The 23,427-nt window shown below is 53.0% G+C and overlaps 1 protein-coding gene across 21 annotated transcripts in view; it reads left to right on the top strand.

Annotated features, from left to right (window-relative positions):
- PCBP3 (poly(rC) binding protein 3) overlaps positions 1–19,990 on the top strand; it is a 43,151-nt gene extending 23,161 nt beyond the window's left edge. For 5 of the 21 annotated variants that reach the window (XM_056495807.1, XM_056495813.1, XM_056495806.1 and 2 more), the window contains 6 exons: positions 708–749; positions 4,750–4,828; positions 5,526–5,585; positions 8,429–8,481; positions 11,167–11,336; positions 19,582–19,990. In XM_056495807.1, the coding sequence (XP_056351782.1) occupies positions 708–749; positions 4,750–4,828; positions 5,526–5,585; positions 8,429–8,481; positions 11,167–11,336; positions 19,582–19,627 (450 nt within the window). In that variant the 3' untranslated portion in view covers positions 19,628–19,990. Of the gene's footprint in view, positions 1–707; positions 750–4,749; positions 4,829–5,525; positions 5,586–8,428; positions 8,482–11,166; positions 11,337–13,018; positions 18,307–19,581 lie in introns of all 21 variants that reach the window. The other 16 variants (XR_008840903.1, XR_008840898.1, XR_008840902.1 and 13 more) reach the window with 12 other exon arrangements.
- Positions 19,991–23,427: the final 3,437 nt, after the last annotated feature.

Raw genomic sequence — 23,427 nt, 5'->3', positions numbered from 1 at the left:
TCTTTACCCATATTGGTGCTTGTTTTGGGGTTATTTACAAGCAGAAAGAGAAAGGATTGCTACAAAGGATGGGAAAGACACACAAACCCATTTGCCTGGCAGATACTTGCATGGATTTATCAATGACAGCTGGTGAAAGGCATCGCAGTGCACGCAGCCCTCACCTCAATGCCTTTCCAAAGCCCCAGCAGAGCACTGGATATACTGGGTGGATGTAAAGCATCCACTGGGACTTGTGCACCTGGAAATATGGAGCTCACAGAGCTGGGTTGCTTTTTGTGATCACGCTTTGGGCAGTGATGTCACTGTGCACCTGCTACACGGGTAGTTGTGGTTATCAGAGAATCACAAGAGGGTTTGGGTTGGAAGGGACACTAAAGATCATGCACTTCCAACCCCCCCGCCACTGATCCTTATTTTTTGCACAGCAAAGACCAGCCACAGCCTGATATTCCTACTCCATGCAATGCTGGCACTTAGAAAGAGTTGTTTCTTTCCTTCTGAAAAAGCCAAACTCAGCCTGAACCCTTGAAGTCAGGTAGCTCAGCACGGTCTAGGTTGGATGGGAGGTGGAACATTTCCTTCCTGCCCCAAGGATTTGGTGCCCCAGGGAATTTAATGTGGCACAGGGGGTCTCAGCAGAGGGATGGAGTTCTCTCCCCATGTCCTGCCAGCCCTGGATAACATCTCTGTTTTTTCCTTTACAGGCCTATACAATTCAGGGACAATACGCTATTCCACACCCGGATGTGAGTTTTACCCTAATTTTTCTTATACCCTTCTCTGTCACCTGCATGCTACTGTTAATTCACATAATATTAATATTAGCCAATAATATTAATAGCATATTTTCGAAGTAACTGGCCGTGTGTAGTATCTGTAATACCTCGAGTAGCCTTTTAACCTGTTAGCACTAAACTTTATTACTTCTGAGGACTTGGCCTGATGCTAAATTGTTTGCATTATTCAGTGCTATCCCTTCGTTCTGAGAGAAACCATACTCTATGCATTTTGTGCCTCAAAATGATCAAAACAAGAAGAAAAAAGAAAAGAAAAAAATAATACTTTCCCTTCTATTTCCCCTTTTCTTTAAAATGTTGGTAAGCCAAGGGCATATATTTAGCTGCTGAGTGCCTTACTTGGGTGGGAAGAAGCCAGAGCTCCAGGGGTTTTGTGCTTGAAGCCTGGGCAGGGATGTGCCTTTCTGAGGGGGTGCTCCTTTGGTGATGTGGAAATTGGACAACACCCCCACCGTGTCTCCCAGAGGGATGGGAAGGTGTGTGCTGCTGGATCTCATCCTGCTGAGACCCCCCTGACCAGCGTGGTCACCCTGAGTTTGGTGGCTGTCTCACTGCTGTGGGTGACTGTCACCCGTGGCAGGGCAGAGTGGGGACAGCTCCCACTTCACCTCGGGTTTCTTGGTGCAGAGACAGGAGCTGCTCTGAGCTGCTCTGACTGAGGTTTGCTGATGCTAGGATCCCCTGGGCTCCCCTGCCTGTGGGGGGTCAGGGAGCACTTTTGTTGGGAAACAAGGAGGGATCAACAGCTGGGATGTGTGCACCTGAAATTACCAAGGGAAATGGAAAATAAGTCTGTTTGAAGGATTTCTTTGAGGAAAGCAATGGATCTTTCATCAAAGAAGCCTTTCTAAAGTGGTCATGGCTCTTGGAAGAATCAGGGACTTTCTTTCCAAGAGGATAAAGTACCTATGGAGTCCCATTGCAGAGGGTCCCTCCTGCTGGGAGGCAGGGGTCTGCAGTGAGGCTGAGGATGTGGCAGTGGGAGGAAGCCTTCTCCAGCTGTCCTACCCATGGGAAGGGGTTGATGCAGCTCAGCATTCCCCTTTCCAGTGAGTGCATTGGGTACTGAATCGTGGAATTACTCTTTCCACGTCTGAGAAGGTGGTAAGGCTGTTTGATACCTGCTGTAAGGCTGTTTGAATGCCTGCCCCATATGGGAACATCTGCTTGTTGTAGGCTGGGTTTTCATCCTAGGAGAAGTGGATTCAGTTGAATTAGAGGAATCCAGGCTTTGGCTTTCCATGTGACACCAGTATGTACTCTGAACAGCCTGCTGTGATGGTTAATAAGAAATATTCCTCGTTATGTACTCTTCACTTTTACTCCATAAGCAGAATATAAGTAAATAATCTGTGTGTTTAGGGTAGATCAATGCAGTCTTTATCCCAGCTTTTCTTTGCAAGTGGTGCCAACAGCTTAGTGTTTTCCTTGTTCCTATATTCCTCTGATTGTCAGGATTAAAATACATTTGCTGGCTGCACTCTACCCCACTCTCAGCAAATTTCCTGAATAAAGCTGGGCTTCTCACTCCATCCTTACTCCTGGGGTGTTCTTTCAAAGATTGGTCATTTTAAACAACAGTTCAGTGCAGAATCTAGTCTAGAATGTGCTTTTAGTGCATTTTAGACAGGTTTTAGGTGTCTGTGTTTAGTGTCTGCCTTTTGCAAAGTGGGCAGAATTTTGAATGCTCTGCATGTGCTCCTGCCTTGATTTTGTCTACTGGAGAAACACCCCAGGACCAGGGAAGCTTTGGCTCATGAGGGGCTTCAGCATTGCCTGGGTATTTTTGGCTGTTTGGGATGTGATGTGCCTTCCCAAAAGCTGTGGGATCACAGAATCTCAGAACGGGTTGGGTTGGAAAGGCCCTTAAAATTCCATATCTCCTTAAATCTCATCCAAACCCCTGCCATGGCAGGGACACCTCCCACTATCCCAGATTTCTCCAAGCCCCAATGTCCAACCTGGACCGGGACACTTCAGGGATCCAGGGCAGCCACAGCTTCTCTGGGCACCCTGTGCCAGGGCCTGCCCACCCTCATAGGGAAGAATTTATCCCCAGAATCCCATCTAACCCTGCCCTCTGTCAGTGTGAAGCCATTTCCCCCTGTCCTGTCTCTCCGGGCCCTTGTCCAAAGTCCCTCTCCCGCTCTCCTGGAGTCCCTTCAGCCCCTTGGAACATCTACATGACCTCCTCTGGACTCACTCCAACAGATGCATCTCCTTCCTGTGCTGGAGACCCCAGAGCTGGATGCAGTACCTCAGGTACAGTGTCACCAGGGCAGAGGGGAACAATCCCCTCCCTCAGCCATGGAAGATGAGCTAGAAGAGATGGAAGTAACAGCTTTTTCTGCGACACCTGGTTGCAGCCATCTTCTCCTCTCCCAGGCTTGTTTATTGGTGTAATTGCAGGGGCTGCATAAATACCACTATCCAAACTATGTCTGCAAGGTCTACTAGGTCAGTATTAGAAAGGATTTTGGTCTCCCCCACTTGGCACAGCAGGACCCCTGTCCCAGGGCTGGAGCCCACCAGGCAAAGAGGTTTCATCAGTAGTCCTGCTAGTGGGACCAGGTGTCATGAGGAATTCCAGAATCAGGGTGCAGCTCCAGAAAACAGGATAATTCTGAGGTTAAAAAGCAGTGGATGCTGCTGTCCCTACTCCCTGCAGGAGCAGTGGTATGCCCAGTGTTATCTGGTGACAGCCATGTTTTGGCAGGAACCCATCATATCACACCTTTGGCTAAAATAAGCCAAAGACAGCAAAAACAAAGCACAGAGATGTGCAGGCACCTCTTCTTGTGGAGTGGTGAGACCTCTCCCCTGGGGCAGTGGAGGCTGGATGTCCTCATGCTTCTCCAGGCAGGACAGGCATTCCAGGGGTACCTGTACAGGTGTTTCACCCCTTCCTGCTGCTTCCCTCCATTATTCATCCCCCTGGGTTCACTCTTCCCAGCATTTCCCCCTCACCACTGCCAGCCAGACCCCTCACTCTCCCTCCCCAGCCCTGCTGCAGCAGCAAAGAGGTGTTAGAGTCTTGTTGTCCTCCAAAACATCTAAACTATAACTCCTGCCTCCCCATTGCCAGGGATGATGGGCAAAACAAGCAGCTTGAGTTTGGGGGGTGATGCTGTGCTGACAACTCCCTGAGCACCTGTGAGTGGGAGGTGATAAAGAGCCTCCTTCCTGCTCACTGTCAGACTTCAGCCCAGTTTGGTTTGTTTTCTTTTCTTTTCCTGTCTTTTTGGTTTTTCAGTTTGTTTGGGTTTTGTTTTTTTTTTTTTTAATTTGGAGCAGTAAAACCGAGCACAAAATGTATTCCAAACAAACAAACAAACACATCTCTATAAAACTGCTTCCTTACCAGGCAGCAAAACCTCCCCAGCACAACAAGGGATACAAGGATCTGAAATACCTACTGGTCATGGCTGAAGCCTGTAATTCCTCATATTCCTAATGAGCTGGCATTTAGAAACGCAGTTTATCCATCTCCCAGAGGCACTTCCCGTTGGAGGCACAGCACAAGAACATGTGCTGTGGGGACAAGTGGTGACAATGTGGCTCTGGTGGCACATAGAGGGTCCCTGGGAGCCGGCTGTGATGCCCACCAGATGGCCCTGCACCAATGCAGAGGAGCTGAACTGACACTAAGAATGGGCTTCTTGCTGGTATCGTACTTCAGATCCTGACCGAGCACTTTTGTCAAAGATTTGGGCTTTATTGCACTATACCCAGGCCAAGTCCTTTCTGCTGATGTTTTGCCATGTCTCACCATGGCTTCCTGGTTTGTTGGGTTTTTTTTGGTTTTTTTAGGGTTTTTTCTCTATTTTTCTGTTTGTTTTCCTTTTTTTTTTCCCCTCTTCCGTTATAATTTTGTTCTTGCTTTTCGGTGTGACTTGTTGTACTCTATGACAATAACCTTCTTAGCTCTAATGTCCCTCCTACCCCTCAGCAGTTGACCAAGCTCCACCAGTTGGCTATGCAGCAAACCCCCTTTACTCCCCTTGGACAGACCACCCCCGCTTTCCCTGGTACGTACCCACATGCCCTTTCAAGATATCCTTCTCTTACCTGTAGAGTTTCTCTCTCTTTCTAAACTCTTGTTGATTAATGAAAACGAGCAGGGCGAGTAAAAAGCGGCAATATCCACGGGGAGAGGTTAAGGAGAGGCTTGACGGATGTTGCAGGGGTTACGGTGCTCCAGGGCGAGCTCTCAGCCTGGGCTTTCCCGGCAGAAGCCGTGAGCACCGTCCCTCCCTCCACGGAGGAGGCAGCGCTCTCTGCCCCGTGCCGCTCCAGATTCCGGCGGGACAGCCGCTCTCCCAACGGGACAGCCGCTCTCTCCCAGTGGGACATGCACGCTCTCCCAGCAGGGACATCGGCGCTTTCCCGTCAGGAGCGGCTCGGGCCGCAGGGGTGCAGCCTCAGGGGCCGGTGCTGATCCAGGCAGGACAGCACCCCGCAGTGGGAAGGAGCCGTGGCCGGAGGGGGCTGCGCTGCCGGGAGCAGAGCCAGCCCCAGCGTGGCCCGAGCCTTGTCCTCAAGGCCGGCATGCTCCCGGTGACCTGGGAAACAGGTAGAGCACAGGGGATGGAGGTACTTCAAGTATCGCTTGGAAATTACTTTTCTGACAGTATGTTCATCATATTTTGAGCTTCCTAGATGAAGTGACATTGCTTATCTCCTCGAAGGGAAAAGCATTAAACCTGTTTCTTCTTTGCTCTTCAGGAGAAAAGCTGCCCTTACATTCCTCCGAAGAAGCTCAAAATCTGATGGGCCAGTCATCAGGTAAAACACAAAGCTAGAGGGAAGTAAGCAGGCTTTGGTTGAAATATATTTAGTAAATAGGACTGTGCCATTGTTGTGCTCCGAGAGGAATTGTGATATTCATGGAGAAGACAGCAGGTTGTCTTGGTGGGCAGGGAGAGATTGGGCAGCACCCTTCTCCTTGGTGCAACATGTCAAAAGAGAAGTGCCTTGGCTTTATTGCCTAGCTCTGTGACATTGGTGTGTAACTGCCATAGAACCACAGAATATCCTCAGCTGGAAGGGACCCACAAGGATCATCCACTCCAACCTCTGGTCCTGCACAGGCACCCCAACAATCCCACTCCAGGGAGTGTTGTTCAAATGTTCCTTGGGCTCTGGCAGCCTTGGGGCTGTGCCCATTCCCTGGGGAGCCTGGGCAGTGCCCAGCACCCTCTGGAAGAAGAACCTTTTCCTGATATCCTGACCCTCCTCTGGCACAGCTCCAGCTGCTCCCTCAGGTGCTGTCCCTGTGCACAGAGAGCAGAGATTGGTGCTGCCCCTCAGGTGTGGTGAGGTCTCCCTCTATGCTGTCTGCGTAACGGGAAGATACCAGAGTCATCACCCTTATTCCTGCATTTAATTTTGCATAAACTCTGCTCAGAAACAGCAGAACAGTGCCGGTGGGAACAGCCATGACATGCAGCTCTAGCCATCTCCGAGACATTCAGGGTGAGTTGCAATTTTAGTGGGACAGGACTCTGAGGAACCAAAGTGTGGCTGTAGCTTTGAAGACATTTTGCTGTCAGATGTCCCACGTTCATCCTTAGGTGAGGAGGAGATTTGTCTTTTGTTTCCTACCATTGCATAGAGGAGCTATCCTGAGACCTGGAGGCTCACAGGCAGGATGAACCAGACATGGGGCACATGGCCATCCCATGCATGCCTCATGGCAAGCAAGCCATGAAAGCAAGCGTAGGCTGAGCAAATAGACCACAGGAGACTGCAGAAATACAGATTTCATGACACTGACCTGTGCAGCATTGTTTTCTGCATGCCCCTTTGCTCTTTGCAGTCACCCAAGGCATTAATCCTGCCCTGACACCCTCATTACAGCCTCTGTGTGTACAAGAACTGCTTGTACATATCAGAGAGGGAGGATCAGGAATGATGAAATGAATGGTCTCCAGGTCATGGAGAAGGATGTGGCCATTCCTCAGAGGCTGTGTGATGCAGGGATGTGCAGTACCATGGCACCAGGTGTCACAAGGGCTTTCAGCATCATCCATGTCATCTGAGTGTGGGATAAGGATGCTGCCTATGAGTCTGAGGAGCTTAGTTTATATTCCCTAAGATCCCTGGATGTCTTAGTGCTGCTCACAGCCCTCACTGGTGCTCTGCTCTCTTCAGAGGACATTTTCTGCCACACCCAGGCTGCTGCTGAGCTGAGCCTTGTAACAGGCTTGTGCAGGCAGGTGTCAGCAAGGTGTGTCTGGGAAGCTGCGTTCAGGGAAGCACAGGAAGTGAAGTGTCACATAATCATAGAATGGCATGGGTTGGAAGGGCCCTTACAGCTCATCTTGTTCCTCCCTCCTGCCATGGGCAGGGACACCTTCCACTAGACCAGGTTGCTCTAAATTCCATCTACCCTGACCCTGAACACTTCCAGGGATGGGACAGCCACAGCTAGTCTGGACAACCAGTGCTGGGGCCTCCTCACCCTCATTTCCCAACATCCTGAGACCATGCATGAGCACATCAGAGATACCCAGAGCTCCTCTACCTCTGTCCTGAGGCCCTCCATGGAAATATGTGAGGAGCTGGGTGCTACTGCTGTCTTGTTTTGCAGGACCTCTGCACTTCCAGTCTCCTTGCACTTCTTCTGCACCTCCTTAACCACCCTCTTTCCATGGATACAGATCTGGCAGTATCTTCTGCTCTTAGAAGCCTTCATCAGTGGTTTACATCATAAGGATAAGGGGTTTTTTTTTCCCAGTTACTTCAAATTCCTGTCAGGCACCAGACAGCTTCTTTCTTGCAGATTTGACATAGGACATCCCTGCTTCAGCACTGAGGTGATTTAATGTGGGAAAACCATGGGAGAGGCAGGCTTTGACCTAGAGCACTACGGCATGGTGTCCTCTTACCTCTGGAGCTGCATTCACAGGGTATCCTGCTGGCTCAGCCATTCCCATCATGGAGCAGAGAGCTCTCCCTGATCCAGGAGAGGATGGGAGGAAGCATGCCGCTGCCTTCGCTCCTCGCTGTGTAATTTTGGAGAGAGGCAGGATCTAAATCTCCATACTGTTCCTCTTGCTCTCCTTTGGGAATAAGAGGGTCCTGGGTCCAGCTAGGTTGCATGTCTTAGCAGTCTGGCTCAAATTCGGCATGAGAGTATGTGGGGCTTAACTTGCAGAGGACTTACGCCACCGGATCCCATGGGGACACCAGTTTTGGGGCACCAAGCTGCTGTCACACCCCAGCAGCTCAATGCTGCGGCATCCAGAGAGGGCTGGAGGGTGCATGGACAGCATTCCTGTGGCGCTGGTGCGTGTCCCAGCCAGCATGCTCTCTGCTGCTGCGTGGGAAGGTGTTTCACCCATCTCTCTTCGCTGATGCTGGAACAGTGCATCCTCCTCTGAAGCCATTCCCAGTGGGAGGATGAAGGGTGGGAAGTGAGGCACTCATGGGATGCAGGGAAGGTGACACCCAGCTCCAGTAGAGTCAGGTAGCAATCGTCTTCCTCCTCCTTATCCCAGAGTGTGTGATCCCCTTCCCCTCCCAGCCCGGAGCAGGATGCAGCCTTGGCAGTGTTGCGGGAAATCAGCAGAGCTCTGTCGCGTTGCCTCTGCCAGCTCTAACCTTGTTCCCTTGCATCTGCCCAGGTTTGGATGCCAGTCCCCCGGCCAGTACTCATGAACTCACCATTCCCAATGATGTAAGTAAATCCAAGTGCTTCCTTGGCATGTCCATGTGTGCGTGTGTGTATACACATATATGTTTATATATACATACGTGTATCTATGTATAAGCTGCAGCCATTTGGCTTTTTTAAATACATTTAGAGGTGCCCCTTCCCTGTGTTCCCTCATCCATGTGCAGTCCGTTAGGGATCAATCTGCAGCACAGAGTGCCCGTTGGACTTCACCCTGTCGGTAGCTTCCCCAGGTACAACATTAGCGCTCCATTTCCCTTTTCAAGTGAACTCAGTGCTCATGAAACATGCCCAGTTGACAGCACTGGGTAAGGGAGAGAGCTCCCACGTCAGCCGTGATTAAACTCTTAATTGCTTAATCAGGCCATGGTGGGTCTGAGATGATGTTCCAGCTCAAGGGTAGTGACTGGATGGGGTGGTGGGGAAGAGGAGGTAAGTAAGTGACATTTCTGATGCTGCAAAGTGTCACATGAGTGTCTGAAGGACAGTATGTCTTAGCTCAGTACTGCTGGCAGGCAGCTGCGGGGTCTGATAGGTGGAAGCTTTGTGGTAACGTGGGTGCTGGACTAGGATATTTGCTAGGAGGAGGCTGGAGGCGTGCTGGGCAGGGAGGAGGTGGGATGGAGAGCACAACACAGCCAGCACCTGGATACATGACCCTCACTTGCTTCTGGGATGGTTTCTATGGATTAAGACCCAGTCTGTACTCAAATCAGGATGAGGGCAAGTGGAGGGATGACATCCTGTCTCTGTTCACTGACAAGCACCTTCAGCCCATCCTCATCAGGAGTCTCTGAATAGGGTCAGGTGGCTGTTGCTCCTTCTTCCTGCTGTTCACCAGCAACCAGCAGTGCCAGGGAAGGACAGCAATTCCAGTGGCAGCTGCCAGGCACCTCTGCCAACACCTCTGTGCACTCAAGAAATGTGGCAGTGCGAGAGCCTGTGAGCACCTGCTGACTGAAACCCTTGGAGATGCTTCACCCTGGGCCAAACCACCACAGGAGGGATCTGCAGAGGAGACAGTAGGGGCTGACCCCAGATGTGCTCCTGAGCACCCAGCAGGGACCCCTCTCCAGCAGGCTGCAGGGAGCTCTGCAAGTGCTCCTGAGGTTCCAACAGCCATGTCTGCTGAGCGTGGAGGACCATAGCAATGAATGCATCTTCAGAAATATAAAGAGACCACTTGCAAAAGGACTCACGTGGGAGGAAAGGATGCCAGGAGACCTCTGAGAACTCAGGAGCACTTGGAGCATTCACTCACCAGAGACCCAGCTCTCACCAGACCTGGCAGACATCAGATGTCGTCACCTGCATCTTGAAAAACTCTTCCTTAGCTCTCCCCACTTTCAAAGGCTGTTTCAAAGGCTTTTAAATGCCCACAGCCAACCTCTGAGGAAACAGAGGACAGGTTTGGGTTCCTTTAAGAGTCACCAGGCATGTTTTAGTGGTGTAGCTTGGAGTTGTGCTGCAGTGGAAGGAAATCTGATGATACGAATCTTGCTTCTTCTCTGACTGTCAGGAGAAACTTGAACGTTGTTCACCTTGTGTGTAGCTGAGCATCTGCCTAAATAGTTTGGCTCCTCAGGTCTCTGCAGCAGATTTTTGTTTGCTGAAGCATCTCGGAGTTATTTCTGTGCTGTGAAGACCAGGATGAGCCGAACATTCCCCCACAGACCCTGGGACAGTGAATACCCTTCCAGTGTATATTCAGGACCATATGGGATAAACCACCATGGCAGCCCCATGGTCTGACCAAAGGATCAGGGAATATTTGGAGGAGTAATTGTCTCTGCTTACACTGTGCAGAAATCCAGCAGCTGCCAATACGAACATCCCATGTATAAAATGCCCTTGGAAAAGAGCTCAAATAGCCAAAAAGGGCACACAGAGCACTTCATGCCTTTGTTGGTCAAGCTGGATATCCCCATATGTGTTACCAATCTTCGGAGATGCTTTGAGGGAGTTGCACAAAGGAGCAAAGACCGTTGAAGAAATTCAAGCTGCTGAGGACCATTGAGGAAATTCAAGGGATGAACAGTTGAGGAAATTCAAGCCTCCAGCTGGCTCTGATTTTTTCACAAGATCATGAAAGACATGTTTTTATGTAGAGTCCACCTATTCCATGGGTGCCACAGCTGCACGGTGCTCTTCTGTGCCCACTGGCAAGCCACTGGATTGCACCAAAAGAGCTAGAGGGGGTAGCAGAGGCACTGAGGGTGTCCCAATGGGATAGAAGAAATGAGGGATGGGGTCACTGCACAAGCTGATGCGGAGGCTCCTGGGGTTGGCCTGTCCCCAGGAAAGGCAGCAGGCTTATTTCCTTCTGGTAACGTGTCCAAACCACCTTTGGGTTTGCTGTGACTGGCAAGGGGATAAGTACTTGGAAAACATCGACCATTCATTAAACCATGAAAATTATTATTACTGAAATGAGCCCTCCTTGAAGCTCTCTGAGGTGCTGGGCACCATATGCAGATGATGGAGATTCTTCCCCACGAGGAGCAGAGCAGGGCAGGTGTCCGGATGTGTCCTTGGAGGACCATGCTCACTGGTGGGATTCACCCCGGGCTGTCCCTCTCCTGTTTTCATGAGCATTAAGGTCACTCGTGTCTCAGGTGTGCTCGCGTCCCGCCGGTGACTGCTAGAGCTGCCGCTTCTCAGACGTTCCCCCCGTGCTTTCTTTCCTAGCTAATAGGCTGCATAATTGGACGCCAAGGGACCAAAATCAATGAAATTCGGCAGATGTCGGGAGCGCAGATCAAAATCGCCAACGCCACGGAAGGGTCATCGGAGCGCCAAATCACCATCACAGGAACCCCTGCAAACATCAGCCTTGCGCAGTACCTCATCAACGCCAGGTGAGACCCCCCGCCAACCTCCACCACCTCCCACCACGGCCGACCCCACCCCGCTGGTGCGCCAGGAGCAACCCACGCTCCCGGTGCCGAGGGCCAGCAGGGGCTTCCTGAGGCTGGCTGGGATGAGCGGTGTCTTGCTGAGACCTCTGAGCAGGGACCAGACATCGCCAGCAGGACATGTCCCCCCGGCTGGCACTCTGGCTGGGGACCAGGAGCTGCCATGCTGCTGGTGGAGTGGCCCTGGGTCGCACGGGCCACCTGCCCTCCTGCCACCCTTGCTCAAGGATTTTGCTCACAGGTGGGCAAAGTTGCCACCGTCTTTGCCTGTGGACGAGGCAGGGGATGAGGACAGGAATGGAGCTGAGCCAGTGGCAGGGAAGCGTCACTTGGGACCTGCTTGCTGGGATCCCGCATCACTTGCCGCCTCTTCCACGTGCTTCCAGGCCTCCCAAAGGCTTTCACAATCAGTCCAATAAACGCAAGACAGGGAAATGGCCTGACTGCTTCCTTTTCATCCTGAAAAGCTTGGCACTGCAAGACTTCACAGGGGCCAAGGGTTCCCAGCACTGCCGCCGGCTGGGGAGAGACGCAGCCCGTGCCATGAGGGGAGCGTGCAGGGGAAGCGTAGCTTCAGAGATGAGCTGGGGATCTGCTCCATGCAGGCAGTGAGCTGTGTCCAGCCTGCTCACTCAGACCTGTCTGCCTGTGTCTGTGGACTCGTGGAGAGCGAGTTTAAGGGGATACAGGACCTTCCTGGTAGTTTTGCACCTGCCTGGCAGAGCCACTCAGATGGGCCCATCCATCCGCCTGGGCAGGATTGATGCCATGCCAACCTGCCGCCAGCCCCGGATGCGCTCAGGAGGGAGGCTGTTGGCAGGACCCCGAGGACAGGGGGCTGCTGGTGACGACTCTGACACTTGTTGGGGTGTGGGCTGGGAGCACCAGTGAGGTCTGTATGTGCTTTCTCCTCCTTGCACCCAATCCACCCAAGCCCTGACCTGCAGCAGACCCCTGCCATCCCATCCCGCCCTGCTCCCCTGCTGCCCATGCCCGTGGCACCTCTCCCTCTGCTCGGGTGAGGCACGGGGCCAGCCCCCGCCCGCAGGCATGGCTGAGTGGCTTCCTCGCAGATCCTTGCCAATCCCTCCCCCACTCCCTGAGACACAGAGAGAAAGAAAAGAAAAAGAAGCAGCTCTTAGTTGCTGGGAAGGGCTGGTTGAGCTGCCCCTGTGCAGAGGTGACCTGGTGGGGTGGCAGAATGGGGCTCAGCCTCTCCCATAGTCTCCAAACCAGAGCAAAAGGAAGCAGCCAGGGGAGCTGGCACAGCTGCCTGACCCCCGTAGGAGGGACGCTGCTGGAAGTGAAGCTGTGCTCTGGGATGACTCCTGCCAGTACCTCTGGTGGGTGACACCCCTGCCATGACATGGTGATAGTAAAGGGCCACAGCGAGGAGAGGGGAAGGCAGCCAGCCATTGTGCTGGCTCTGTGCTCCAGCTCCCAGTTCCCTCTCCTCAGGGGACCCCAGGCCACCCAGTGATGCTCTGCCCACTCTGTCTTCGTGGGGCCTGGGCAAGAGGAGGAGTGCTGCCCCGCAGGGTCTTCATTTTCTTTTCTGCTCAGGTGATTAAGCACTTGTTTTTTGTCTCCCCCCCCACCCCTCTCTCTGCCCCTGTCTATTCTAGGCTGACGTCTGAGGTCACTGGAATGGGCGCAATCTAATTTCCACCCACCATCCTCCACTCCGCACCACCTGACCCTCTCCAGCCACCGGCACTCCACCCAGCCTGTACTGCCTGTACATTTACTGTCTTCCCTTTGCCTCCACAGATACTCTTTTCTTTACTAACAAATACATAGATACATGTATAAATACACATGCACATATGCACACACTGGAACGTTTCTTTACAAGCTCTTTACTCTGTGCTCCCGAGGCTGCTCCCAAGCTCTTTGATTATGGTCCTTGTTTTCAGCGTTACGATGTTAATTCTTCATCTGCTTTTTGGGGACGAGGGAGGGGGGAGGGGGATGTTGGTTTTTTCTCTTACTGGCGAGACTTCAGGAGCTGTTGGGGTCTCTAGTGTCGGTCTAGCATAACCACCTACACGTTTGAGCTGACGTTGGCGGTACTTTCTGTAGCCTATGGACATACGTGTTGCCACCCAGAGCTGTGCCTGCTTCAGATGACTCAACTTTTAACTTTTCTCACCCTCCTTCCTTTGGTGCTTCCCCCTTGCTTGTCCTGGCTCGCCTTCACCACCTCACGCCCCTGCCCTCAGGGGAAGGGTATGCTTTTCACCCTGTGTTATTTGGGAAGCAGAAGCCAAGCACGGGTTCAACCCACAGGCTTCTCTCTTGGAACATGGCATGGTCCAGACAAGCCCTTTTTCCCACTAAACTAAGGGAATCACACACACACAGCACACACACACACAAATGCTCATGTTTTTTTAACTAATGAGCACCTGGAAGTGGGAAGAACTCAGCTATGTGGGATTCACAGCCCCAGGGGCCTTTGAAAGCACTCTTTTGGCAATCCCCCACAAGCAAAACCTTTGGATGATAGCTCAGGAAGCTCTGAGAGCCGGCTGTGTTTGTCATTGTTTGTGTTCAATAAATGTCTGTGCAGCTCTGGTACCGATGGGCTCCGACTGTTTTTCTCCTGAGTCGCCCTGACAATGCCAGCCCCATCCTTCCCTCTGCATCCTTCCACACCTTTTTAGCTGCCTGGAGGGAAGGTGGGGGTTGTATGCAAGTGTTCTCAATTTTTTTTATTATTATCATTGTTATTACTATTATTACTTATCATCACCATCATAATTTTTGTTTCATTTTTTAGAGAAGGTCCCCATGACCAATGCACTTCCTGAGTGATTCCATGCTTTCTGTTTGTTTGTTTGTTGGGTTTTGTTTTTCCCAAAAGAAGAGTTATTGGCTTGCATAATCCTTTGGTTTTCCTATTAATTTATAAGTTATGGTGTGACTACCATCATCTCTCACTGCCCCCTTGTCTGGACAGATCTGCCATGTCTGTGCCCCACACCCTTCCCCAAGACCCTCTCTGCCCAGCCCTGCCTTCTGCTTCCAGGCTTTTCTTGTCTCTCCTACCTCTCCAACAGGGAAACATATGTACGTTTTCCATCTGTTAATTCCTGACTGTCCCTTTTCCTGGATTGCAAATGAGGGGATCATGATACACCATGTCCCCAAACAGCTGAAGCAGCCACACAGTACATTTTTGCACTGTATCACATGGGAAATACATTGTTTTTCCAGGTGAGCCCCAAGATTTCCTGGCCTTTCCCTCTCTTCGACCCTCAGTACCAGCAGGCACCACTGGCAGCTTCCCACCCTTCTCCTGCCACTCCTCCTCCTGTCTCCAGCACTGCCTGCTCAGCACTTACACAGGCTGTGTTAGGGATCCCAGGCAATGCCATTGCATCAGTGGAGCCAAGGATGGGCAGGGGGCTTTGGGCTCTAGCAGGGAACTGGTAGGGATGAAAGCAGAGCCCAGGAGCCCAGAAAGGTGAAGGTGCTGCTGAGCATCAGGTTTGTTTCTGCCCAGGTGTCTCAAAACCTGTGCATGCTCAGCTCTCCAGAGCATTCCAGGCTTCTGTGGTTAAAGGTGCTTCCAGATCCTTCATAAGGTGTTTTACTGCCTCTCTTCAGTGCCTTGCCCTGCTCTCCTTGGCACTTTGGGTTCAGCTGTGCCTTTTGGGTGGCCCAGCAGCCACACAGGCTTGAGAGCCCCCCATCCAGGGGAGCACAGGTGCTGTGGGGAGTGCTGAGGGGCTCAGGTGGAGCCAGCAGCCTTTACTGGCACCTCCCCCATATATTAGTGCTGATGCTGAGGATGGAGGGAGGCAGGTGCCAAACTGGACCTCCTCCAAGTCGCTGACAGGCCAACAGGGGCACTCCTCATCTTCTGTTCCTCACTCTGCTTTAGACCAAGTGTTTTTCCTGTCAGAAGAATGAAATATCTGTGTGTGAGACCCAGTGAAAATAACCACCCCGGTGACCTGGGGGCTGACCCACGGCTAAAGCTCCACATCCAGCTGCCACCACCCTCCATGGTAGCCTGGGGTGCTGTCCCCTTGGGGAGGGATGGTGCACGGAGGGACCCAGCCCATCCTGCTGTTCCCAGCTCCTCCGGGGGGATGCAGGACAAGCTGGAGCACAAGGAGAGCTTCTTCACGAGGTGATGGAGGCACAGCGGCAGCAGGATCACGCTGACCAAGACTGAGGAACCCATCCCAGGCCAACAAGGCTGTGGAATTCAGACACCTGGGGAAGGCTGGGCAGCATGACAGTGTCCTGGATGTGGAAATGGCTTTGCACAGTGCCTGCAGATCACGGCTGCCCTGAATTCCTCTGCTCTCTGCGTGTGCTCCCTGTGTCGTTCCCCATCTCCACTGAGACAGCGCTGCCCAAAATAGCAAATGCCAGATTGGGTCTGCCAGATGCAGCTGAGCTCAGAGGCTGCTGGAGAGGAGGAGCAGACTGCAGCATACCTCTGCACCCATCATCACGCCAGCAAGCCCATGGATGACTCCCCTCCGGGTACCATCCCCATCCCAGCCTGCTGAAAGGCATCCATCACCCAGCCAGGCTGTGGAAAAGTCACCCCAGGAATTGTGGTGAGGGAGAAGAGGCTGGATATGAGTGTTGCTCTGGCATCAGGCAGCTGTCCGAGATGTCTTGTGCTGCCACAAGGATCTGTGCTCATAGGAATCCTCCAGGGAATACTGGATGTGGCCACAGGGGGACAAGGGACGGTCCAAGCAGGAGCAGTCACCTGGGTCACCTCACAGGAGCACTGCACATTCACAGAATCACAGAGTATCCTCAGCTGGAAGGGATCCACAAGGATCATCAAATCCAGCTCCTGATCCTGCACAGGATCCACGAAGCATCCCTCCTTTTGGCATTCCCTTTGACCTCACAACTTTTCTTTGGGGGTCACTCTGCCAAGGTTATTTTGAAAATTTAAAAAGGAAAAAAAAAAAAGAAACTGCAGTGTTATGTAGGAGTCAGCTTATCCATCATCATCTGGGCTTGAGCTCAGTTTGGAGAAAGGTGTTGAAACCTATGCAGCATCTTCTGGGAGCATGTTGATGACAACAAGGATACCAACAAAATCACAAGGAATGTATCAAACTCAGCTTTCATTTCTTTGGGATGACTCAAAAGGAGATTTGCTATTTTCTTTGGAAGGAGCCTCAGTGTTTTGCTTTGATTTGTGATAAGTCTTGGGTTTCCATTTTGGATGAACTTAAAATACTGTGAGGATGCAGTCATGCCACTGGGAAAAAATCTCTAATATTGGAGTGAATATTCATTGCAAGGTGAACGTCCCAGTTAATCAACAGAATAGCTTTAATACATTGATTTCTCTCCCAAAACAATGCATTGCTAACCAGCCAGAATGATTCAACATTTCTGGAAGCAACCAACTCAGTCAAACTCTTTCAGAACGAGTTATTTAAGGGGATATTTTGACTTTGACAGGGAAGTATTGGTCCAGTGCCTCCCCCTGCCCCAGGAGTGTGGGGGTCTCCATCAGAGAGTGGCCAGTTGAGGTCTGTGCTCAGCCTCTTGGCCTCTGCCCAAAGTCCTCACTCCCCCTGCATATCCTTGCTTTGTGTGTTTTTCCCCCCGCTAGACTGTATTTGCAAATCGAGTACAAAATAAGGCTGGAAAAAATAGACTGTTTCCCTAAGGGAAAGTGACTTTCATCGGGGACACTCTTTAAATTTCATACTCTCTTTGAGCTGTTTTTCTGGCGTTTGTTATTGTATCCATGCTAGTCACTTTTAATTATGCTAATTCCCAGTTTATGCTCCATTAGCAAGGGTAATTTCCTGCCTCCGGAGCGGGCAGAGGTAGAGTTTCTGGGAGATCTGTGCGTGGTGTGGCAGGGATGAATGCCCAATCCCATTTTCTCCTTGGCCACAGGGATGGAAGGCATCTCCCCAGCGCTGCCTGGCTGCAGCCCCCGCCCCGGGGCGGGTACCCGGTCCCGTCCCTGGGCGCCTCGGGCTGGTCACTAGATGTCCCTATTGCCCAGCTTTTCATGGATGCATCCCCAGCCACGCCGGGATGTGGGCGGCACTGGCATGTCCGGTGCCTCCAGCCGCTGCTCCCATGCGTGCAGAGGACATCCCGCGCTGCTGGAAAGGGAGCGGGCTGTTGTGTGTGTGTCCCTGACACTGGTGACGGGCAGTGACAGCCAGCGAGCGGGTGACTGGCACCGTGTCCCTCCACAGGAATGGTCCCATCAGTGCTGGGACCTTCATGGAGCCAGCCCACACGGGCAAGAATCTGTAGCGAGCATCTCCTTGGCCGTGGGTGGCACAAGCCACCCCCTTGTGCTGGCCCGAGCCCACTCGGGCTGGCAGAAGGACAAGGTTTCGCTGCAGAGTTCCCAGGAGTGTCCATCCCAGGTGGTCCCCAGGGAGGCATTCTCGAGCTGGCTGCTCTGTGCCTTGGCTGGCAGCAGGAGCCTCTGCAGCTGCTGTAATGCTTGCAGAAAGGTCACAGACTCCGTGCTGGATGTTACAGGGAGCTGGGACTCTGCTGAAAGGGGTATTTTTGCTTTCCCTTCAGAAGGAATGCAGCTGCAGATCCTGATCTGCTGTGCTATGCAGCGAGCCCCAGGCCCCCATCCAAAGGGTAACGTGGCAGTGACTTTTAGGAAGTACTGAATGTACCAGATGTGCAACTCCTTCCACTCCAGATGTGCGGCCCCCCTCCCACTCTGCCCCAGCGCCCTTGTCCTGCAAAGAGGAAGATCAGACTCCAGATTGCTCCAAAAGCATCCCACAGACCAAATACAGCCAAGTGCAAAGCCAGGCTGGCTCTGGATTCCCACACTCATGTTTAGGCAGTTTAACCGCAGCGATGTCTCTTCCCAGAAATGATGATCAAGTCCACTCTGCACTTGGGGAACAAAACCAGCCAGGAGATGGAGGTGGGGATGGAGCAGCAGGAGGAGGCTTTGGATGTGAGCCCCGTGCTGAACCATGGCCTGCGGCTGCTTCAGGACACATGTGCTGTTTCCGGAAGGAACTGCTTTGATCCCAGAAGGATAGGCCAGGATGTGCAGTGGCGCTTGGCTCTGGAGCTTCTCTGGGTTTTGTTGTGTCCTATGGAAAGGGCTGACACGGGATGCCCCACAGCAGCATGGCCACAGTGGTGATGGGCCAGAAGCCAGCTGGCAGCACCAAGGGATGGGGCAGCATGGCTCCAGAACTCAGGACTGCGTGCACAGCTTGGGATCAAACCACAACAGATATCCAACGTGATTTCCCAGTGCGAAGGGGAGCAGGCTGTGATGTGCTCACCCAAAAGCAGTCCATTAGCAGTGTGGAGGGGTTTGGGTCGGAGGACACTGCAGTGATGTAACCTGAGGCTGCTGCTGCAGCTGGTGATACGGTTTTCCCAACGGATGCTGCTCTGTGCTACCAAGCACGCTCCCGAATCTCTTACAGGAGCACTGCAGAGGAACTGTCAGTGAAAAGCCAGTTAAAAATGCAAACCCAGAGAAACTGCCATCTCTGTGCTTAAAATAAATTTTCAGTTGCAGGCTAAAATTTATTCTTGCTGCAGGTAGACCTGCCCTCCACGTATTTTGGGCTGAAATGTGATTTCCAGAGACACAGCGGGTGCAGTGCAGCACCAGGCAGATGTTGTGAGGGATGTGTGCCCCTTCCCCAGTGCTCCTCTCTCAGCTGCCCATCACCCCTACTACAGCAGTGCCCTTGCCCATCTCCCCCAAATCTTGCTGATGGGGTCCAGCAGAACCAGCTTTCCACAGTCACCATTCCTGCAGCCATGGGTTTGTAGGGCAGAGAAAGAGCAGATCCTCAGCCCGGCAACAGCCTGAGTGTGTTCAGATGGCTTCTCTGAAGCTCTCAAAAAGCTGGTCTCAGCCCTCAGTCACAGCCCATAAGGCAAATGCAGCAGGCCAGGCAACCATCCGGGCTCACCTGGCAGCCCAGCTCACACTGGATGTGTTTGGTGTGAGCTCTGTGGGAAAAAGAGGGAGGTTTGTTGTGGTGTGGCAGAGCTCTGAGTGGGCATGGCTCCTCCAGCTTGGCTTTTTGGGGTGTGGGTGATTTCAGCATCACTCTGGAGAGCTGCTCGGGATGTTGAAGCAGCCTCACATTCGTGTGGCCTGAGAGCCAGCAGGCTGTGGTGCTGGAGCCTCGGCTGAGCCCTGACCATGTCCCTTGCTTGCCCCCAGCTCCGCAGACCCTGACCCCCACGGGAGGAACACCTTCACGGCCTGACCAGAGCGCCGCAGCCGACCTGCTCGCAGTGGCTGATGCTTGAGCCCCATCGAAGATGCTGCCAGCTTTCCATGAGCTTCTCCCGCTCCTTCGTGGCGCCCCTGGGGCCCCTGCCTGAACCCCCCGCCCAGGCTGGCCAGACCCCGCTCCCTGGGCCTGGGCACGGGCCAGCAGCAGGCTCGGGGGTGGGGCAGCAGCTCTCAGGAGGACAGCAGCTTGCAGCCAGCTGTGGCGGTACCCACTGTGAGCCAGTGCTTCCCACCGCCCGTCTCTGTGCTTCCTCATTGCCCCTCACCCCCCTGCTGCTTGGTGATGCATTTTGTGGCTTATCTGTGTCATTGCAATAAAGCTTTTGTTGCTTGAGGTGCCCTCTGTGGTGAATGGGATGAGGCTGGGGAGCCGTGGTTTGGGCAGTGGGGCCCCCACAGCAAGAGGGGTGCTGGAAGTGCTGGGGGTGCCCCCATAGCACAAAAGCCTCAGTGATCCCAGAATGGTTAATGGGGAAACTCAGCCCATGAAGCAAACCGTGGTTTGGAAAATGGGCCTCAGAGCCCTGGCTCCACTCAGTATCAGGAAATGATCCCACATGGGAGCAGGGCTGCCAGGAGGGAGGGGGAACAGGAAATGGGGAGCACTGCAAAGAGAATCCAGAGCATTCCCGAAAGGCAGCGAGGACTGGGATTCATCATTTGTCGGGAGATGTGTTTATAGCAAGTGTGAGTCACTGCTGGGCCCTGGGAGTGCCCCAGCAATCTGGGGGCTGCCAGTGATCCGGATGGGACACAGGCTCCCCATCTAGCCCCACACAATGCCAGCTCTCACACACGCCCCACCAGCCCACCACGTGCCAGCCCTGCTGCACCTTGGAGCAGCCCTGGTGCTGCTTTTGGACACATTGGGGCATGATTTTTCTCTGGGATGCTTCCTTTCTAGTCGAGAAGAGAAGCCAGAGTGCTGCCCCAGCTCTGCATGCTGCCCTAGTGTAGGGAGGGTCTCCATCTCAAGCACATCCAGTCCTGGCTGTCTACCCACAGTCAGGAGAGGCCAGCACATCCAGGGGAGGACAGCACTGCCTGCCCAGATCTCTGCCCTATGTGGAAACAGGCAAAAAAAACTATATTAACCTTTTTTCTCCATCTGTAATTAGATTTTCCAAATGCACATCACCCCTGTTCCCATTTGGCTCAGTGAAGGGGCTATGGGCAGCCAGGCAGGGCAGTTCACCCTTCTCTAAAGCCTTGCTCAACTCCAGGGAGCAGCAGCCCCAAATCTCTGCCACCCCTGACATGCTCTTGGCTGGGGTGCCCAGCCATGCTCCCTGACAAGCCACAAAGTCAACCATAACGTGCAGCTCCAGGCCTGGCACCCACTTTTCTGGGTTTCTCCTGCCCAGGAATTGGTTGTATGCTCTCACTTGGAGAAGTGAAACAGCCCTGTGGCTGTGCCTGTCCTATTCCCAGAGCAGCAGCGCCATTGAGACCATCCCAAATCAGGGTGTCACCAACTGAGAGCAATGCTCTGGGAAACATGGCTCAAGGCTCCTTTCCCACCACTCTGCAAGCCCTGGGCCGTCCATGAAGCACCTTCCATGGCCTTTGCTGAGTTGGGAGACTTTCCCAGAGCCAGAGTCAACCCTGGGTGAGAGCAGCCCTGGGGAAGGAGTCAGTGCGGCAACCCCCAAAGGTTGTTGTGTCCACCCACCCCAGCAGAGAAGGCTTGAATCCCTGCCCAGGTTGGAGAGGTGGGATGCAGAGGGATGTGAACCACCTGCATGCACTGGCTTAACCTCTGCAGGAGGAAGTTTCTGTGCCCCACTGATGGCATTTAAGGGTACAGAGGCCCCACAGCCCTGGCCATTGCATCCAGCCCTTTGTGCTGGCTGCAGCTCCATGGCTTCCTGCTGAGGGGGTGATTGTTTGGAGATTAAAACAGCCTGTTTACCTTTGGCTGTGCCTCTAAAAAATAATAAAGTTGCAGGGGACAGATGCTTATCTTTACGCCCTGCTGGGATTTCCCTGGCTGAAGCTTGTGCTGGGATCTGCTGCATGGAGCAGGGGAAATAGACTTGAGGAGAGCAATACTAGGAGCACAGAATGGTTTGGGTTAGAAGGGACCTTAAAGACCATCAAATTCCACCCCCTGCCATGGGCAGGGACACCTTCCACTATCCCAGGTGGCTCCAAGCCCCAGTGTCCAACCCAGATTTGGACACTTCCAGGTGTCCAGGGGCTGCCACAGCTTCTCTGGGCATCCTGTGCCAGGGCCTGCCCACCCTCACAGGGAAGGATTCCTTCCATCTGTCCAACCAAAACCTACTTTCAGTTTAAAGCCATTCCTCCTCCTCCATGTCTGAATGGTTTGCATTTGCTCCTCATTGTCTGTGAAAGATCCAAGGAAGATGCTCAGCTCTGCTTGGAGTGGGCTGGGAAGGCATTCTTGCCAGGAAGGGTGACTGCCTTGTTTCATCCTTCTAGGAAAAGGCTGCAGCTGGGTCTGGCTCTGGTGTGGAGGGAGCTGGACTGAATGCCTTGCTGCATCCCAGGACTGCTCTGGAAGGGCACAGCCACATCTGGAGCCTGCAAGTCTGCTGGGGTGGTAAAAATAACGTGTGTGAACGTGCAAGCTTAATAAAAATGGGAGCAGAAACAGCCTGGTAAGGGGCTACTGGAAACCTCTGGGAGTTTGCTAAACACGTGCAAGCTCCTGGGTTGGATCATCCCTGTGGAAAACTATGGAAAGGGATCAGGATGGCTCCATGCTGCACTGTGCCAGGAAGCCAGCTGAGGTATGCAGAGGGCAGACAGCAAGGAAGATGCTCTCTCTGGCCTTCCCAAGGCTTAGGAGTCTGATGCCTGCATCCACCCAGGTGCAGAGAGAGGGTCTGCAATACAGAGCAGAGGAAAAGCAAGTTTTCAACCCATGTAGCTCATCCCTTCGCAGCTCAGTGATGTGGGCTGGTCTCTGGGAGTTTGGGGCCGGGTGGAACCAGTGCTTGCCATCCTCCCGGTTCAGGCAGGGCCGTGTCTGGCAGGCACTCAGCTGTTCCTCAAGCGCCTGGATCGTGCCTTCCCCAGGGAATGTGTGCCCAGCCTGGCAGGCACGCTCCGTTGTCTGGGACTTGCCCAAGCCACGCCTTTATCACAGAAGAATGGAAAAAATTCCCTGCCCAGCTGCTGGTGGGGTTAGTGAGTGCTTTTCCACCCATTTTTCCTGGATGTGCTCCAAAAGAGGCGTTTCCTTTGTCCCCTGTTCCTCCACTGATGTCCCCAGGGCTGACATGTCCCAGGGTACTGCCTGTTCTCCAAGAACAGGAGGACAGTGCAGGTGCTGCTGATCTTTCTGGTTTGAGCCAGTTTTGTTCCCAACGATGATGCTCCCAACTCCCCAGACCCCATGCTTTGGGCTGTTTCTATTTCCTGAGTGTAAAATGGAGGCAAGGGGGAAGCCCTGGAAGTGAGTTTTGCTGCCCACCTTCAAGCCCCCACTGTGGGACAAAGGAAGACAGTGGGACTCTTTCACCATGGGGGTATCCCAAATGTATGACGTCCTGGCATCCCGTGGCTCCCCTGTGAGTTGAGGATCCCTGCAAGCGCTGGGGTGGCCCAGGAGAAAGATCCTGAAAGCGTTAGCTCGTCTCCTCCAGCTCCCACATCCGCAACCTCCCCTCTCATTCGACCCTCTCATCTTCCCTAAGAAGCTGAGCCAAACTTTCCCACAGACTCAGACAGCTATTAGGGAAATATTATTACCAGATGGTTTGGTTTTTTCCATAAGAACAGAGGCCAGAGTGAAGTAACGGG

The sequence above is a fragment of the Oenanthe melanoleuca genome, chromosome 7, assembly GCF_029582105.1.
Source record: "Oenanthe melanoleuca isolate GR-GAL-2019-014 chromosome 7, OMel1.0, whole genome shotgun sequence".
Lineage (NCBI taxonomy): Eukaryota > Metazoa > Chordata > Aves > Passeriformes > Muscicapidae > Oenanthe > Oenanthe melanoleuca.
This window is presented reverse-complemented; position numbering and strand designations above follow the sequence as displayed.